At 37.0% G+C, this 20751-nt stretch overlaps 1 protein-coding gene and 1 long non-coding RNA gene across 2 annotated transcripts in view; one reads left to right on the top strand and one right to left on the bottom strand.

The window, feature by feature from the left end:
• The window catches only part of SLC4A10 (solute carrier family 4 member 10), a 432482-nt gene extending 412612 nt beyond the window's left edge, over positions 1 to 19870 (bottom strand). The window contains exon 1 of the mRNA XM_053698366.1: positions 19681 to 19870. Within this exon, the coding sequence (XP_053554341.1) occupies positions 19681 to 19725 (45 nt within the window). The 5' untranslated portion in view covers positions 19726 to 19870. The remainder of the gene's footprint in view (positions 1 to 19680) is intronic.
• On the top strand, positions 17029 to 20542 carry LOC128645390 (uncharacterized). The gene is made up of 2 exons (XR_008400109.1): positions 17029 to 17160; positions 19776 to 20542. It is a non-coding gene; the product is annotated as an uncharacterized LOC128645390 (long non-coding RNA).
• The last annotated feature ends 209 nt before the right edge of the window (positions 20543 to 20751 follow it).

Genomic DNA, 20751 nt, shown 5'->3' with positions numbered 1-20751 from the left:
CAGAGGACATTACTATTTTCAAAAACATGCACTGTTCTAAATGTAGTATTTAATGGGACATACATTTTATAAGCATACTATTGAGGTTATTCCCCACCTCTCTCTGGTCATGTGTGCCACCATGTTGAAATCTCTTTCACTACATTCCAGTGCTTACCAGTTTGGACATGTGCAGCAACTCTCCTTCAGATACTTGCAGTGTAATCTAGGTTCTAAAATGGTAGCATCCATGACTATAGGGGGGTGCATAAAATGTTTTATTATTTAGTGTCCCTTTAATGTCTGTGTGTTACCAGCAGCTATAGTATTAGTATTCTAGTTATATCTTAAAGGGACAGTCAAGTCCAAAAAAAACTTTCATGTTTCAAATAGGGCATGCAATTTTAAACAACTTTCCAATTTACTTTTATCACCAATTTTGCTTTGTTCTTTTGGTATTCTTAGTTGAAAGCTAGACCTAGAAAGGCTCATATGATAATTTCTAAGCCCTTGAAGGCCGCCTCTAATCACATGCTTCTGTATTTGCTTTTCACAGCGGGGGGGAGCTAGTTCAGGTAAACCCTATAGATAACATTGTGAGCACGCCCGTGGATTGTGGCAGACACTGCACTAATTGGCTAAAATGAAAGTCAAAAGATAATAAATAAAATGTCATGTGACCAGGGGCTGTCAGAAGATGTTTAGATACAAGTTAATCACAGAGGTAAAAAGTGTATTATTATAATTGTGTTGGTTATGCAAAACTGGGAAATGGGTAATAAAGGAATTATCTATCTTTTAAAACAACAAAAATTCTGGTGTTGACTGTCCCTTTAAGCTTGAACATGTAGGCCCATGAATTTTAAGAAAAAACATTCTACATCTCCCTAACACAATGCTGTGTTATATGAGATCAACAAGTTTGTATCAATACATGTTGTGTCTAACAATTTTAATTTAAATTTGTATTTTAAAAGCTTTCACTTAAAAATATGTAAGACCCTTTATTTGAAACAAGGATGTTGAAAGCATTGCCAGTTCAAAGCCTATATTCACAGATCACTAGATATTTCATGAGCATATCTACCGTTCAAAAAAATGAAACCCACATTTTTTTCTTTCACAATTTAAAAAGAGCATATAAAATTTTAGACAACATTTCGTTGAAGGGGCATCAATAAACAACTGTTTGCGAGATGAACACCTCAGGCATGCCAATGACAAGAGACATATATGTGCAACCACCAATCAACAAATAGCTCCCAGTAGTGCATTGCTGCTTTTGAGCCTACCTGTCACTCTCTAGCTTTCAATTAAAGTTGTGGAACACAACTGCTGAGATTGTTTGTTTAAATAACAAATATATTTATGTATATAATGTGGTTTAGAGAAAGGAATATATAGTTGTAAATACCTTTTATATAAACCTCCGCTCAGTTAATATACATCAAAGATGAAATAAAGCAAAAATACCTTAACATGCTATGCACAAAACAAAATAGTTTACATATATACACCAAAGAGGTTAGGTTAAGTATTCACAGAGTAGGATTAATGCCCCAAGTGGTGAACAGTAATATTGCAGGATTTAGTTAGACAGACACCTAGATTACAAGTTTTGCGTTGCGGCTTGTAACGCTGAAAATATGGCATTTTTAGCATTAAAACAGCACCGCAACGATTACAAGTGTGGTGTACCGCAGTGATTACAAGTAGGTGTACCGCACACCTTTTAGCCTGTAACGCAACGTCAGTCCCGCACACATAACAATTATGTTTTTCAATGGGATTCCCATAGTGCTTGTATTACGAGTTTTGCGTTCTGGCTAAAAATTGAGCGATACAGCCTAAAACGACAAGATCCGTTCCGCCATCTAAAGTCAGTAGTTATGAGTTTTATGCTACAAATCTGTAACATAAAACTCATAACTTAACTGCTACAAAGTACACTAAACACCCAAAAAACTACCTATTAACCCCTATCGCAAACATTATAATAAATTTATTAACCCCTAATCTGCCGCTCCCGACATCGCCACCACTAAAAATATTTATTAACCCCTATTCCGCCACTATAATAAACTTATTAACTAAACCGCCGCCCTCCCACATCGCTTACACTATTTGAATATTATTAACCCTAGTCTGCCGTCCGCCCGCACCGCCACTATAATAAACCTATTAACCCCTAAACCGCAAGCCCCCCACATCGAAATATACTAAAATAAACTATTAACCCCTAAACCAAAAGCCCCCACAATGAAATAAACTAATTTAATCTCATAACCCCTAAACCTAACGACCCCCTAACTTTATATTAAAATTACAATTTCCCTAGCTTAAATTAAAACTTACCTGTCAAATTAAAAAAAATAATTTTAAATAATTAAACTATTATAATTATTAAACTAAAATTAAACTAACTACCAATTAAATAAAACTAAACTACCAATAAAAAATCCTAACACTACTCTAAAAATTACAAAAAGTAAAAGGGCCTTTGTGGGGCATTGCCCCAAAGATATCAGCTCTTTTACCTGTAAAAAAAATACAAACACCCCCCCCCCAACAGTAAAACCCACCACCCAACCAACCCCCCCCCCCAAATTATAAAAACAATTAAAAAAATATCTATCTAAAATAACCTAACCTAAGCTAAGGGCATTTAGCTCTTTTTCTGCCCACTGCCAGACCCTAAACTAAAAAAAAAAAAACACCCAAAAAACCTAACACTAACCCCGACAATCCACCTACAGTTGTTGAAGTCCTGCTTGAAGGATCTTCATCCAGCTAGCGAAGTCATCATCCATGCGGCAAGAAGTCTTCATCTAGGCAGCCTCTTCTATCTTCATCCAGCCGGCGAAGTCCTCATCCTGGCAGCAAGAAGTCTTCATCCAGGCGGCCTCTTCGATCTTCATCCAGCCGGCGCGTAGAGTGGGTCCATCCTGAAGACTTCCGGCATGGAGCATCCTCTTCATACAGTCGCCGCCGTACACTGAATCTTCAATGCAAGGGACGCGATTCAAGATGCCGTCCCTTGCATTCTTACTGGCTGAAAAATTTTACTCAGCCAATAGGAATTAGGGCTGCTAAAATCCTATTGGCTATTCAAAGCAGCCAATAGGATTTAAGAAGCTCTCATTCTATTAGCAAATTCGAATTAGCCAATAGAATGAGATGCTTAAATCCTATTGGCTGCTTTGAATAGCTAATAGGATTTTAGCAGCCCTAATTCCTATTGGCTGATTCAAATTTTTAAGCCAATAGGAATGCAAGGGAAGCCATCTTGAATCACGTCCCTTGCATTAAAGATCCAGTGTATGACGGTGAGCGTATGAAGAGGATGCTCTGGATGTCTTCAGGATGGATCCGCTCCTCCAGGATCAAGATAGAAGATACCGCCTGGATGAAGATTGAAGAGGCTGCCTGGATGAAGACTTCTCGCCACCTGGATCAGGACATCGCTGCCGGGATGAAGATTGAAGAGGCCGTCTGGAATGAAGATCGTTCAAGCGGGACTTCAAAAACTGTAAGTGGATCGTCAGGGTTTTTTTTAAGGGCTTATTGGTTGGGCTTTCTTTTGTAGTTTAGGGTCTGGGCAGTAAAAGAGCTAAATGTCCTTTTAAGGGCAATGCCCATACAAATACCCTTTTATGGGCAATGGGTAGCTTAGGTTTTTTATTTTGGGATGTTTTTTTTTATGGGTATTAGAATAGGAATATTTTTTTTATTTTTGATAATTTGTTTGTTATTTTGTGTAATGTATATTTTTAGGGGGTGTTTTTTTTTAGCAAAAGAGCTGTTTATCTCAGGGCAATGCCCCCCAAAAGGACCTTTTAAGGGCCCTTGGTAGTTTGGGGGGTGGGGGTTTGTATAGTGTTAGGGGGTGTTTGTCTTTTTTTTTTGGAGCAAAAGAGCTGTTTATCTCAGGGCAATGCCCTACAAAAGGCCCTTTTGAAGGGCCCCCCAAAAGGCCCTTGGTAGTTTATTCTAGATTAGGCTTTTTTATTTTGGGGTGTTTTTTTTTTTTTTAAAAAAAAAAGGTATTAGAATAGAAAGAATCTTTATTTTTTGGACAATTTCATTTTTTTATTTTTTGTAATGGTAGGTTTTTTTATTTTTTGTAATGGTAGGTTTTTTTTTTTTTTGTGATTATAGTGTTTTTTTATTTTTTGTAATGTTAGGTTTTAGTGTAGGGTAGTTTAGGATTTATTTCACAGGTAAGTATTTAGTTTAGTTAATAATAGAACCTTTAATTTTGATCTAATTTCATTAGGTTAATGTTAGGGGGTGTTAAGGGTTAGGGTTAGGTTTAGGGTTACATTAGGGGTTAATAGTTTAATTTAGGTTGTTGAGATGTGGGGGCTTTCAGTTTAGGGGTTAATAGGTATTATTTAGTTAATAATTGTAAGTTTAATTTAGATCTATTTTAATTATGTTAAAGTTAGGGGGTGTTAGGGTTACGTTAGGGTTAGGGGTTAATAGTTTGATTTAGGTAGTTGTGATGTGGGGGGCTGGCGGTTTAGGGGTTAATAACTGTAGACAGGTGACGGCGATGCAGTTTAGGGGTTAATGGTTTCATTTAGTGGCAGTGATGTGGGAAGCCAGAGGTTTAGGGGTTAATAGCTTTATTTAGGTGGCAGCGATATCGGGAGCAGCAGATTAGGGGTTAATAACTGTAGGCAGGCGATGGCGATGTCAGGGGTAGCAGATTAGGGGTGTTTAGACTCGGGGTTTGTGTTAGGGTGTTAGGTTTAAACTTTATTTTATTTTCCTCACAGACATCAATGAGGCTGCATTACGGAGCTTTTCTTTCCGCAATCACAGGTGTTTTTTGCAGGCTCTCCCCATTGATGTCTATGGGGAAAGCATGCACGAGCATGTCAAACACAGCGCTTGTTTTGGGAGCAGTATGGAGCTTAAAATCTCCATATCGCCTGCACAAGCAGTGTTTTTTTAAACTTGTAATAGCAGTGCTATAGGGAATTAAATAACGCCACTTTGTGGCGTTCTTTACTTTTCCTATAGCGCTCAAAACTCGTTATCTAGGTGAGAGTTTGCTAGGAGACATGATTACTAATTGTTTTAGCAGCTGCACATTGCAGGATATGATACAAACAGTCAGTAAGTAATGCCTTAGTATATCTTCTGTAAAAAGTTACCAGTGGATTAAGTAGGAGTACACATTGAGTGCATACAGGAGATGAACAACAGATAAGATGTGAGCACAGGCAAAAGAGAGAGACACAATCCGGAGTAAACAAGTAATTATAATACCTTGAGAGTTTGCACAAACACTTTAGAGAACATTTAGTACTTGCACAGGGATACTTCCAACATGGAAGTGGCATCTGAAGCTTGATCAGAGAAATCACAGTCAGAGAGATCCTGAAGGAGTGTCAGAGAGCTATTCCATAACCAATCAATGAGGAATGGTGCAGCTGCTTATTTATTTATTGAGAGGTGGTTTGCAAAAGGTAAACTGAATACAGGTTAAAGGGGCAGATGAATCGTGGATGTTAAAGGGGCAGAGGAAAATATATGACATTACCCCCCCCCCCACCCCCGGGTCCTCCGGGCTTACTAGGATGAGTCAAATAAAACTTCTTTAACAAACGAGGAGCATTGAGATCTGTAAAAGCAATCCAAGAGTCATTGTCTTCCTCATAACCCTTCCATCTGACAAGGTATTGGAGTTGACAACAGCGAATTCTGGAATAGAGAATCTGTGCTACTTCAAATTGTTCCTGTCCATCAATAAGTACCGGAGGAGGTGGAGATACACAATCCGGGAAAGGATTTTCTTTGAATGACTTAAGCAACGAGACATGAAAGGTAGCATGTATACAATAAGTTGGCGGCAGCTGGAGTTTAATGGCATTAGCATTAATAATCTTTACATTCTTGAAAGGTCCAATGTATACAGAACTTAATTTCTTTGAGGGTGTATTCAATGTTAAGTTATTTGTGGAAAGCCATAATTGATCCCCAACCATGTAGTTAGGTGGAGCACGTTTGCGTAAATCATAGTAATGTTTTTGCTGTTGCTGAGCTGCTTTGATATTAGAACTATCTTGAATAGTAGCCAATGTATCGGTAACAGCTTGACAGTTGGAGAAGGAGGGAGAAAGAAATTGGAAAGTTGGATGAAATCCATAGTTGGCATAAAATGGGGTTCTTTTAGTTGTCAAACTGATGGTGTTGTTGAAGGCAAATTCTGCGAGTGGTAAAAGGTTTAATCAGTTATCCTGTAGATGATGTTCTTTCTGATAATCCATTGGTTTGTGGGTGACAAGCACTGCTAAACTTCATTTCAACAGAAAGGGTTTTGCACAATTCTCTCCAGAAGTTGGAAGTAAACTGTACTCCTCTATCAGTTGTGAGACTGGTATGTAGGCCATGTAGTCTGACAATGTTCTTTATAAACAACTCAGCTGTCTTAGGGGCAGATGGAGTCCCTTTTGTAGGGATAAAGTGTGCCATCTTGGTTAGTTGATCGACAACCACCAAGATGGTATCATGTTGCTGTGAAGAAGGGAGTTCAACTATAAAATCTATAGAAAGGAATTGCCAAGGTTTCTCATGAATGTGTAATGATGTGAGTAATCCATAGGAAGGTCTTCTGATTTGCAGCGAGCACAAGTGGTACAAGTGGTGACAAAAGATATGGTAGACTGTTGCATCTTATGCCACCAAAAATGTTGTTGTAGTAGTTCTGGGGTCTTCGGTATACCCAGGTGCCCTGTCAGGAGAGTGCCATGAACATGTTTTAAAACAAAGGTTCGTAAAGAAGTGGGAATATATAATTTTTCTTATTTGTATAGTAGTCCATTGCTCTCTGTATGTAACAAATTATGAGAAATTGAAACGTCATTTAGTAGAGCTGAAGTTGTCAAGAATACTAATTAAACGCTCAGAAGGTATAATGGTACTGGGAGCTTGTGGTGCAGGTGATGGGAACATCCTGGAAAGAGAATCGGCTTTTCCATTCCTTTAACCTGCTCGGTAGACAATAGTGTAATTAAATCTTTCAAAATATAGACTCCAACATACTTGTCTGGCAGATAGAGTTTTATTGGTTTTCAGATATTACAAAATTTCGATGATCAGAATAAATAATAATAATAATAATAATAATAATAATAATAAGTAGTGACGTTGATTCCAATAAATGTCTCCAAGTTTCAAAAGCTACTTTTATTGCTAAAAGTTTCTTTTCACCAACTGGTTAGTGAGTCTCTGCTAAAGTAAGTACCCTGGAATGGTAAGCGACATGATGTATAGGATCATTCAAATATTTTCTTTGGGAAAGAACTGCTCCAAGGGCAAAGTCTGAGGCATCAACTTCCAGAATATATTGCATAAATCTCAAAAATATCATTGATAAAAAACTGAAAAGTAGCTGTCGCATTAGACAGGCTGAAATGCATAACCAAATATTCGTATAAATCATACTTAGTACGGAAAGCAGTCTTCCATTCATCACCATGCTTTATATGCACAAGGTTATATGCACCTCTGAGATCCAGTTTTGTGAATATAGTAGCTTTTTGTAACCTTTCCACTAATTCAGGTATTAGTGGAAGAGGATAGCAATTTTTTATAGTAATTTTATTCAGTTGGCAGTAATCAATTATAGGACGCAGTGAGTTGTTTTTATTCTGTACAAAAAAACATTCCAGCAGCAGCTGGAGATGTAGAGGGTCTGATGAAGCATATTGTAAGATTCTCTTCAATGTAGTTCTTAAGATGGAGTAGTTCTGGTTCAAAAAGTGGTTAAATATGTCCAAATGGTACTGTGGCTCCAGGTAGAAGATCAATAGGACAATCATAGGGTCTGTGCGGAGGTAAAGTCTCTGCTTCTTTTTTGCTAAAGACAACTTGGAATTCATTATACTGGGGTGGAATTGCAGGAGTACTGAGCTGTAATACTATATTGTGTTGAAAACACGTGTTAGAACAGTAGTTGGATTTAAATTCCAGATGCATATCACTCCAAGAAATAGTAGGTGAATGTAATTGTAACCACGAAATACCCAAAACAATTGGGAATAATGGTGAGGGTATAACCTCAAAAGAAACAAATTCAGTATGTCCTTCATGTGTAGAGATTTGTATAGGTATAGTTTGGTGAGTAATAGGTTCTGAAGTAATAAGGGTTCCATCTATGACTAGGACCAAAGAGGAGTCAATGAAGTTACCGCAAGCACCAGAGTCTATAATGGCATCAGCTTGTAGGTGAACTTGATCCCACTGTAGAGTTAGAGATAAGATGCAATAAGAAGAAGATTTAATTTGAAGAGATAAACAATCTGTTGAAGGATAAACCTTACCAGAAGCAGGTTTCTTTAAGGAAGGGCAATTTTTCCTAGCATGAACTTTACCAGCGCATTATAAACATCAGTTTAAAGTTCTTCTTTTATTTCTTGAAAGGAATTTCAGGGTGAGCATTCTCTGCTCTTCTTTCCCTTAACCTTCTGTCTATAGAGATACTAAGCTTCATTAATAGTTCCAATGTAGCAGGTAACTCTATATGCGATGACTCATCTTTTAGAGCTTCAGATAATCCTAGGCGAAATTGGTTTCTGAGACTGATATCATTCCACTGAGAGTCTAATGACCACCTTTTAAACTCTACTATAAAGTCTTCAACAGGTATTTTCCCTTGTCTGATACTCCTTAATGCATTTTCTGCAGTCAGCTGGGTGTTAGTGTCAGCATAAAGAGATGACATAGTGAAAACAAAATTCATCAAGATAATTCAGTACACTAGAAAAGTATTAGCCCAAATTCTAGGTTCTCCGCAGAGATAGGAAATAACAGTACATACTTTAATTCTGTCACAATTATAAGTCTTTGGTTTCAAAGTAAACATTAAATAACATGCATTTTTAAATTCCCTGTAAAGATATCTATCACGGTGATAGATCACCAAATCAATTTTTTTTTTCAGGAGGACTAAAAATTGGCTCAGGAGTGTCATGTGACACCAGTGTACTAGTAGTTTGTTTTGCTATTACAGCCTTTAAAGGGACAGTCTAGTCAAAATAAAACTTTCATTATTCATATAGGACATGTCATTTTAATCAACATTCAAATTTACTTTTATCATCAAATTTCCTTTTTTAGCTTGGTATTCTTAGTTTAAACTAAACCTAGGTAGGCTCATATGCTAATTTATAAGCCCTTGAGGGCTGCCTCTAACCACATGCTTTTTAAATTGTTTTTCACAACAAAACACTTGATAGTTCACGTGAGCCATATAGATAACACTGTGTTCAGGCACAGAAAGTTATTTAAGATTTAGCACAACACAATGCTAAATTCTAGTCAATAGATAGTAAATAGTCACAGTCATGTGATCAGGGGGCTGTCAGAAGGTTCTTAGATACAAGGTAATCACAGAGCTAAAAGTAAATTAATCTAACTGTGTTGGTTATGCAAAACTGGGGAATGAGTAATAAAGGGATTATCTATCTTTTAAAACAATAACAATTCTATGGTAGACTGTCCCTTTAAATTTTGGTTTTCATTATGTAAGTCCTGAAAACCCTGAGAGAGAAAATCAATTATTTGAGACATATTCATTATATTGGAAACCATCTTATCCGGTTCCATTTTTGGGCTTGGTTATCCTGTCACTCTCTAGCTTTTAATTAAGGTTGTGGAACACAACTGCTGAGATTGTTTGTTTAAATAACAAATATTTATGTATATAATGTGGTTTTTGTAAGCAGAGATTTAGAGAAAGGAACATATAGGCCTCCATTACATATGCAGCGTCGCCCGCAAGAGCCGGCAACGCCAGATTTTATGCGATTTTGGTATTACATAAACGGCGTAGCATACAAGTTACGCGCGTATATTTCACCCGTCGCTCGCAATTATTACTCCCATAGGCTAACATGGGACCGCGTCGTAAATCAGTATCCAATATCCAGTGCAAGGCCTTACATGTGAAAATGGAGAAATCTTACTCCATTTTTACCTCGTCATAAAAGGCAGCCGTAGCAGGTCTTGCGCTGAGTATGGGAGCACCGTAACTCCAGAAAATGCCTGCAAAAATAAACTAACACCTAACGCATGCGCAATGTCAATCTACCTGTCAACCTCAATCTCCCACCGCAATAACTAATAAAGTCTATTAACCCCTATATCCGCCATCAAACCCACACCGCAAGTAATAACTAAATTATTAACCCCTAAATCCGCCAACCCCAACATCGCAAACTACCTCTTAAAACTATTAACCCTTAATCCGCCATTAACCCACAACGCAATAAACCTATTCAAGTATTAAACCCTACACCGCCATAGCCCACATAGCCTATTAAATGTATTAACCCCTAATCTGCCGCCGCCAACGTCGCCGCCACTATAATAAAGCTATTAACCCTTAAACCTAAGTCTAACCCTAACCCTAAAACCCCCCTAACTTAAATATTATTTAATATAACTTAAATATTATTTAATATAACTTAAATATTATTTAAATAAATCTAAATATAATTACTATTATTAACTAAATTATTCTTATTTAAAACTAAATACTTACCTATAAAATAAACCCTAAGATAGCTACAATATAATTAATAATTACATTGTAGCTCATCGGATGGAAGAAGATAGAAGATGTTGCTTGGATGAAGACTTCTGCCCGGCTGGAGGACCTCTTCTGCCCGGATCAGATGAAGACTTCTGCCCGGCTGGGTGAAGACGGCTCAAGGTACGGTGATCTTCAAGGGGTTAGTGTTTTTTTTACAGGCTTTTAAGGGCTATTTGTAATTTAGTATAGGGTAGGGAATTTTATTATTTTGGTGAGCTTTTTAATTTTATTAGGGGGCTTAGATTAGGTGTAATTAGTTTAAACTTCTTGTAATTTTTTTTTTTTTTTATTTTCTGTAATTTAGTGTTTGTTTTTTTTTGTACTTTAGATTATTTTATTTAATTGTATTTAATTTTAGGTAATTGTAGTTAATTAATTTAATTTATTTAATGATAGTGTAGCGTTAGGTGTAATTGTAACTTAGGTTAGGATTTATTTTTCAGGTATATTTTAGACTTGTGCACGGCCGAAACATTTGTTTCGGTTCGGTTTGGATCGATTCAGATGTTTTCGAATTTCAGTTCGGATCGTTTCGAATTCGGCAAAATTCTAATGAATTCATTTCGTATTCGTTTTGGATTCATTCGGATTCGAATAAATTCGGCTGGATTCGATTCGATTCGGAAATTTGGAATTTCGGTATGTGTTAGGTGGGATGTGCTGTGTATAAGACTAATATTATGTACTGTATATTAGGTGTAACCCATAGCAGAGTGATATAACCTAATATACTGTACAATACTATTGTAATCCATGGCCATCCGTATGTAACAAATAAATCCGAACTAATTCGGATTTATTCGGTAGATTCGGTACTACCGTAATTCGGAAATTCAAATCGATCAGAATCTCTGAATTTAACAAATTCATCCGAATTCAATTTGTTCCGAATCGAACCGCACATGTCTAGTATATTTGTATTTATTTTAACTAGGTAGCTATTAAATAGTTAATAACTATTTAATAACTATTGTAAAATAAAAATAAATCCTAAAATAGCTACAATGTAATTATTAATTATATTGTAGCTATCTTAGGGTTTATTTTATAGGTAAGTATTTAGTTTTAAATAGGAATAATTTAGTTAATAATAGTAATTATATTTAGATTTATTTAAATAATATTTAAGTTAGGGGGGTGTTAGGGTTAGACTTAGGTTTAGGGGTTAATAACTTTATGATAGTGGCGGCGATGTTGGCGGCGGCAGATTAGGGGTTAATACATTTAATAGGCTATGTGGGCTATGGCGGTGTAGGGGTTAATACTTGAATAGGTTTATTGCGTTGTGGGTTAATGGCGGATTAAGGGTTAATAGTTTTAAAAGGTAGTTTGCGATGTTGGGGTTGGCGGATTTAGGGGTTAATAATTTACGCCTAGATTTAGAGTTCTGCGTTAGCTGTCAAAACCAGCGTTAGGGGGTCCTAACGCTGGTTTTGGCCGCACGCTGGTATTTAGAGTCAGTCAGGAAAGGGTCTAACACTCACTTTCCAGCCGCGACTTTTCCATACCGCAGATCCCCTTACGCCATTTGTGTATCCTATATTTTCAATGGGATCTTTCTAACGCTGGTATTTAGAGTCTTGGCTGAAGTGAGCGTTAGAAATCTAACGACAAGACTCCAGCTGCAGAAAAAAGCCAGGAGTTAAGAGCTTTCTGGGCTAACGCCGGTTCATAAAGCTCTTAACTACTGTGCTCTAAAGTACACTAACACCCATAAACTACCTATGTACCCCTAAACCGAGGCCCCCCCACATCGCCACCACTCTATTTAATTTTTTTAACCCCTAATCTGCCGACAGCACACCGCTGCAGCCTACATTATCCCTATGTACCCCTAATCTGCTGCCCCTAACATCGCCGACCCCTACATAATATTTATTACCCCCTAATCTGCCCCCCCCCAACGTCGCCGCTACCTACCTACACTTATTAACCCCTAATCTGCCGACTGGACCTCACTGCTACTATAATAAATTTATTAACCCCTAATCCGCCTCACTCCCGCCTCGCAAACCCTATAATAAATATTATTAACCCCTAATCTGCCCTCCCCCTAACATCGCCGACACTTAACTTCAAGTATTAACCCCTAATCTGCCGACCGGACCTTGCCGCTACTCTAATAAATGTATTAACCCCTAAAGCTAAGTCTAATCCTAACACCCCCCTAAGTTAAATATAATTTTATTCTAACGAAATAAAATAATTCTTATTAAATAAATTATTCCTATTTAAATCTAAATACTTACCTGTAAAATAAACCCTAATATAGCTACAATATAACTAATAATTATATTGTAGCTATTTTAGGATTAATATTTATTTTACAGGCAACTTTGTATTTATTTTAACCAGGTACAATAGCTATTAAATAGTTATTTACTATTTAATAGCTACCTAGTTAAAATAATTAAAAAATTGCCTGTAAAATAAATCCTAACCTAAGTTAAAATTAAACCTAACACTACACTATCAATAAATTAATTAATAAATAAACTATCTACAATTATCTACAATTAAATCAACTAAACTAAATTAAAAAACAAACATAAAATTACAAAAAAAACCAAAACACTAAATTACAAAAAATAAAAAAAGATTACAAGAATTTTAAACTAATAACACCTACTCTAAGCCCCCTAAAAAAATAAAAAAGCCCCCCAAAATAAAAAAATGCCCTACCCTAGTCTAAAATAAAAATTGTAAAGCTCTTTTACCTTACCAGCCCATAAAAGGGCCTTTTGCGGGGCATGCCCCAAAGAAAACAGCTCTTTTGCATTTAATTAAACATACAATACCCCCCCAACATTACAACCCACCACCCACATACCCCTAATCTAACCCAAACCCCCTTAAAAAACCTAACACTAAGCCCCTGAAGATCTTCCTACCTTGTCTTCACCACACCGGGTATCACCGATCCGTCCAGAAGAGGGTCGAAGTCTTCCTCCTATCCGGCAAGAAGAGGTCCAGAAGAGGCTCCAAAGTCTTCATCCTATCCGGCAAGAAGAGGAGATCCGGACCAGCAAACATCTTCATCCAAGCGGCATCTTCTATCTTCTTCCATCCGGCGCGGAGCGGGACCATCTTGAAGCAGCCAACGCGGATCCATCCTCTTCCAACGACGTCCTAAGTCCGAATGAAGGTTCCTTTAAATGACGTCATCCAAGATGGCGTCCCTCGAATTCCGATTGTCTGATAGGATTCTATCAGCCAATCGGAATTAAGGTAGGAAAAATCTGATTGGCCGATTGAATCAGCCAATCAGATTCAAGTTCAATCCGATTGGCTGATCCAATCAGTCAATCAGATTGAGCTCGCATTCTATTGGCTTATCGGAACAGCCAATAGAATGCGAGCTCAATCTGATTGGCTGATTGGATCAGCCAATCCGATTGAACTTGAATCTGATTGGCTGATTCAATCAGCCAATCAGATTTTTCCTACCTTAATTCCGATTGGCTGATAGAATCCTATCAGCCAATCGGAATTCGAGGGACGCCATCTTGGATGACGTCCCTTAAAGGAACCTTCATTCGGACTTAGGACGTCATTGGAAGAGGATGGATCCGCGTCGGCTGCTTCAAGATGGAAGAAGATAGAAGATGCCGCTTGGATGAAGGTGTTTGCCGGTCCGGATCTCCTCTTCTTGTCGGATAGGATGAAGACTTCGGAGCCTCTTCTGAACCTCTTTTTGCTGGATAGGAGGAAGACTTTGGACCCTCTTCTGGACGGATCGGTGATACCGGCGTGGTGAAGACAAGGTAGGAAGATCTTCAGGGGCTTAGTGTTAGGTTTTTTAAGGGGGGTTTGGGTTAGATTAGGGGTATGTGGGTGGTGGGTTGTAATTTTTTGGGGGGGATTGTATGTTTATTTAAATGCAAAAGAGCTGTTTTCTTTGGGGCATGCCCCGCAAAAGGCCCTTTTAAGGGCTGGTAAGGTAAAAGAGCTTTACAATTTTTATTTTAGAATAGGGTAGGGCATTTTTTTATTTTGGGGGCTTTGTTATTTTTTTAGGGGGCTTAGAGTAGGTGTAATTAGTTTAAAATTCTTGCAATCTTTTTTTATTTTTTATAATTTATTTTTTTTTGTTTTTGTTTTGTAATTTAGTTTAGTTGATTTAATTGTAGATAATTGTAGATAGTTTATTTAATTAATTTATTGATAGTGTAGTGTTAGGTTTAATTTTAACTTAGGTTAGGATTTATTTTACAGGTAATTTTGTAATTATTTTAACTAGGTAGCTATTAAATAGTAAATAACTATTTAATAGCTATTGTACCTGGTTAAAATAAATACAAAGTTGCCTGTAAAATAAATATTAATCCTAAAATAGCTACAATATAATTAATAATTATATTGTAGCTATATTAGGGTTTATTTTACAGGTAAGTATTTAGATTTAAATAGGAATAATTTATTTAATAAGAATTATTTTATTTTGTTAGAATTAAATTATATTTAACTTAGGGGGGTGTTATGGTTAGACTTAGCTTTAGGGGTTAATACATTTATTAGAGTAGCGGTCCGGTCGGCAGATTAGGGGTTAATACTTGAAGTTAGGTGTCTAAGATGTTAGGGAGGGCAGATTAGGGGTTAATACTATTTATTATAGGGTTTGCGAGGCGGGAGTGATGCGGATTAGGGGTTAATACATTTATTATAGTAGCGGTGAGGTCCGGTCGGCAGATTAGGGGTTAATAAGTGTAGGTAGGTAGCGACGACGTTGGGGGCGGCAGATTAGGGGTTAATAAATATAATTTAGGGGTCGGCGGTATTAGGGGCAGCAAATTAGGGGTACATAGGGATAACGTAGGTTGCGGCGGTGTACGGAGCGGCAGATTAGGGGTTAAAAAAATATGCAGGGGTCAGCGATAGCGGGGTTGGCAGATTAGGGGTTAATAAGTGTAAGGCTAGGGGTGTTTAGACTCGGGGTACATGTTAGGGTGTTAGGTGCAGACTTAGGAAGTGTTTCCCCATAGGAAACAATGGGGCTGCGTTAGGAGCTGAACGCTGCTTTTTTGCAGGTGTTAGGTTTTTTTCAGATCAAACTGCCCTATTGTTTCCTATGGGGGAATCGTGCACGAGCACGTTTTTTAAGCTGGCCGCGTCCGTAAGCGCCGCTGGTATTGAGAGTTGCAGTGGCGGTAAATATGCCTGTACGCTCCCTTTTTGGAGCTGAACGCAGCCCTTCTGAGTACTCTCAATACCAGCCTTGTTTAAAAGGTGCGGGGGGAAAATAGCACGCATAGCTAACGCACCTCTTTGGCCGCAGAACTCTAAATCTAGGCGCTAGTTATTACTTGCGGTGTGGGTTTGATGGCGGATATAGGGGTTAATAGACTTTATTAGTTATTGCGGTGGGAGATTGCGGTTGACAGGTAGATTGATATTGCGCATGCGTTAGGTGTTAGTTTATTTTTGCATGCATTTTCTGGAGTTACGGTGCTCCCATACTCAGCGCAAGGCCTGCTACGGCTGCCTTTTATGGCGAGGTAAAAATGGAGTAAGATTTCTCCATTTTCGCCATGTAAAATTGAGGTAATATTAGGGGTTAATAGTTTAAATAGGCATATTGCGTTGTGGGGGGTTGTCGGTCTAGGGTTAATACAGTTAATATTAGTAATGAGAGGGGGAGATTGTGGATATAGGGGTTTTACATGTCGGGCTTACTTTTTATGAGTGTTAGACTTTTACGGGAGATTTGTTATTTTATTTACTTTTTTTAGGCGCCGGCAGTTTCTAAAGTGCCGTAAGTCACTAGCGACTCCAGAAATTTGTAGTTACGCTCATTTCTGGACATCGCTAGTTTATCAGACTTACGGCAACTGCCGGCTGGGTTTATGTAATACCCCGATGTGTGAGGTGAAGTTATGGATGGCGCAGGTTCCCACGCTTGCGCCGAAACCTGCGCCGTATATTTGATCGCGCCCATAGTTGTAAATACCTTCTATATAAAACTTAGCTGAGTTAATATACATCAAAGGTGAAATGAAGCAAAAACTTCTTAACATGTTATTTCCAAAACAAAATAGTTTACATATATACACCAAAGAGGTAAGGTTAGGTATTCACAGAGTAGGATTAATGTCCCTAGTTGTAAACAGTAATATTGCAGGATTTAGTTAGAGTTTACTAGGAGACATGATTACTATTTGTTTTAACAGCTGCACAGCACAGAGGTTTGCAAAGCTTGTATGACAACATAGCAATTGCAGGATATGATACAAACAGTCAATAAGTAATGCCTTAGTATATATTCTGTAAAAAGTTACCAGCGGATTAAGTAGGAGTACACACTGAGTGCATACAGGAGATGAACAGCTGATACGATGTGAGCACAGGCAAAAGAGAGAGACACAATCCGGAGTAAACAAGTCATGATAAATCTTTGAGAGTTTGCACAAACACTTTAGAGAACATTTAGTTCTTGCACAGTGATACTTCCAGCATGGAAGTGGCATCTGACGCTTGATCAGAGAGATCCTAAAGGAATGTCAGAGAGCTATTCAATAACCAAGCAATGAGGAATGGTGCAGCTGCTATTTATTGATTGAGAGGTGGTGTACAAAAAGGTAAGTTGAATCCAGGTTAAAGGGGCAGAGGAATAGTGGACGTTAAAGGGGCAGAGAAAAATATTTGACACTACCTAGGTATGCTTGTTAACAATGAAAACCAAGAGAAAGAAGAATATTAAAGGGACAGTCTAGTATAAATTAAACTTTCATTATTCAGATAGGATTTTTAATTTTAATCAACTTTCCAATTTACTTTTATCATCAAATTTGCTTTTTTCTCTTGGTATTCTTAGTTTAAACTAAACATAAGTAGGCTCATATGCTAATTTCTAAGCCTTTGAGGGCTGCCTCTTATCACATGCTTTTTAAATCTCTTTTCAACACAAAGAGACAGAAAGTACACGTGGGCTATATAGATAACACTGTGTTCAGGCACAGGGGGTTATTTAAGATTTAGCACAATACAATGCTAAATTTAAGACAATAGATAATAAACAGTCACAGTCATGTGATCAGGGGGCTGGAAGAAGGTTCCTAGATACAAGGTAATCACAGAGGTAAAAAGTATATTAAAATAACTGTGTTGGTTATGCAAAACTGGGCAATGGGTAATAAAGGGATTACCTATCTTTTAAAACAATAACAATTCTATGGTAGACTGTCCCTTTAAATAGAAATAAATTAGAAAGTTGTTTAAAATTGCATGCTCTATCTGAATTATGGAAGTTTCATTTTGACTTAATTGTGCCTTTAATTTTCTGGTTGGTTCTAATGTCACTAAGAGAGAATGGCAATGAAAGTGTCAACTGGAATGGGCATCTGGATGATCCAATAACTGTAGAGGTTTATATGGACTGAGAACTCTAAAAGTTGGACACTAGGAACCAAGGCCGCATTAGCCTACCAGGAGTTTTCCTGTTGGGCTACAGCAGCTGGGGCTGGAAAGCTACAATTTAAAGGGGTGATTAATAAATGCAGTTTGGTTGTAGGGTGCTTATTTAACAATCTGGCACTTTCATTTAATAAAAAGTAATATCATTTAATTCTTAAAAAAATATTGGGGGAATGAGTATCCCAGTAATCCCCTTTGAGAAAAATGGGACATGTGCATTCTACAGACTCAACAGAAAATAGAGCTGGTCTTCAGATTTTTCCAGGGCTGCTTTTAATTCCCAGTCCGGCCCTCCTAGGAACCCAAAAGACAAGTGTGTTAAGGATATATGTAGTGTCTTAATAACTATAATTCCTTTCCTGCTGAACAATATGCAACAAGTATCAATAGCTTTCAACACATTTTTACCACTTACATGCCTACCTTTTAGAAATGATAAACATATTTATTTTAGACTAATCTTCTATGAACACATGTACTGTGTAAATAAAAGAAATACAGTATACATTTAAAACACACATTAACAATATTTTAAGTAATATAGGACAATAGTTACTTAAATAAAATAGGATTAGCTACATTGTAGAGAATCAGTTGTAAACATATACAGTACTGTTGAACATAGTATATATATATATATATTATATATATATATTTATATATATATATATATTATTATATATATTGAAAGACGTATTAGTTAAATATTTTTCTTTATCATAATTGAAATGATAGATTTATATGCAATTCAAAGGAATTTATGAGTAAAGAAATGCAATATATAAAATCCATGGCACATGTACATAGATGTTTGTACGTTTTTTTTCTGAACACATATAGGGTATTCCTGTTTGATGCTTCACCAAATTAATTATGTTCTTTAAAGGGGTAGACATAAATCCAATAACAATGCATTCATCCATAGGCAGCCAGAGGGTTTATCCTTTGACTGAAAAGTGTGGTTATTTTTGATCAAATATCTGTATCACGTATGAAAGCAAAAATATAAATAAAACAAGAAGGTTATTTTACTCCAAGTGTATTTACGCCAGTCATTCAGCTTTCCTAATTTACTTTGCTTAGCAAAATATAACACATTTGTCTTTTTTTTAAATCCTACATTTCAAATAGAATCTATAAAACAAGCCTTGAAGCCCTTTTAGGAAAGGACTTGATCTATATATATATGACCCCTGCTTCAAATACATCATAGCTACGCACATACTATCCATTACTGCTTTCTAAGTCTGTCAGTCATTTAGAATACATATTGCTAGGTATGGTGCCCAATTTGGCTCAGTGGCTAGCATCTGAAATATAGGTAAGCTGAGAACTCAAGTTAAAAAAAATATCATGCTAAACATAGGCAAACATCACTAACTTACATATATGTATTTGATGAATATACACTACAAGGCTACATGTGAAAAATGGCAAACATAGAATTTCCCCATTGGGTTTTCACAATGATATATTTTTTCTAAATCACAGTCACAACCTACATAGCCATAATACTAGAGTTTAAGACTAAGATTATGACTATGCGATGTTTTCTATACTTGTTAATATTAATATTTATTTATTTTTCATTGGAACTGGGCATTTCACAGAACAATTACTGCAGGCCATTAATGCTGTTTTTACAATGTTTATGATAAAGTATTAAAAAAGCCATCAGGCCTTACCTGGTGACAAAGAGATTGGAATATTTCACTGCTTCCAGACAGCATGACTCCACTATTCACAGAAATAACTCAGACTGTATTTATTTTCCTGACAGAATGTCCGGATACCCATCTATCTCTTTCATTCACTACACACCAATTAAAACAGGTTATTTCTAGTGAACAGCTTTAGAAGACCTACATTGTGGAATCCCACAGATCTGCGTTTCTTCAGCACTAATGCTTTCTGAACAAGCAAGGCTTACTGCCCAAAGCTATTCTGCATCATCAAAAGAAAAAAAAAAGCATGTCGCATCCTTCAACTCATCACTGTCACAGGAAAATCTATCCTGCTGTCATGGATTTGCTTCATTTCGCAAACCAACCAAGAGAAGGCAAGATTCACTGGTCAGCTGATCAAATCTACAAAGCAAGTATCATTGCATAGAGGATTTGTAGCTTAAATTATGGGAAGGAACAGTCTGTCTAGGAAAATATGATAAATTTAAAGCTCACAGTGCCAAATGCCCTACATCCATGTGTGTGCTGAAACCACTCACTGTGCTGATTGGTGAATATTTATATTTTATATGTGTGGCAGATGCTATCTGTATAACATGGCCCCTCCCCCTGTGTGCTTTGCTCTCTGTGCTGTCACTCCAATGACTACAGCATGTGTCACTACTATGATTATGAGCAAGAACAGAATGTAGGTGTATGTATATACAGTGTTCTCCCAAGGACCTAGCTAATAATAAGGTCATTACCCAGCTGATTTTACTGACCACCCGGCTAACATTTAAGCCAATATTAAAGGATTACTTTCTGTTATAATTTTTAAGCGAAACAATTAACATATTAAAGTTAATAAAAATTAATTAAAGCCTACTGACCTATATTTTCTCCAAAACGAAGTTTCATAACGTTCTAAAAGTTATATCTTTTATTCGCCGATGATGTCATGTTATCCTGCCCACTATTTTCAGCACTGCATGTTCAAAATACTTAAACCAATAACTTTGTGTTTAAAGCGCCATTTTGAAACCTAGGTATTGTAAACGGATTGGTACAGAGCAAAGGATACCCACGGAG

The sequence above is a fragment of the Bombina bombina genome, chromosome 1 (assembly GCF_027579735.1).
Source record: "Bombina bombina isolate aBomBom1 chromosome 1, aBomBom1.pri, whole genome shotgun sequence".
Taxonomy (NCBI): domain Eukaryota; kingdom Metazoa; phylum Chordata; class Amphibia; order Anura; family Bombinatoridae; genus Bombina; species Bombina bombina.
The sequence above is the reverse complement of the archived record's forward strand: the minus strand, read 5'-3'. Positions and strand labels throughout refer to the sequence as shown.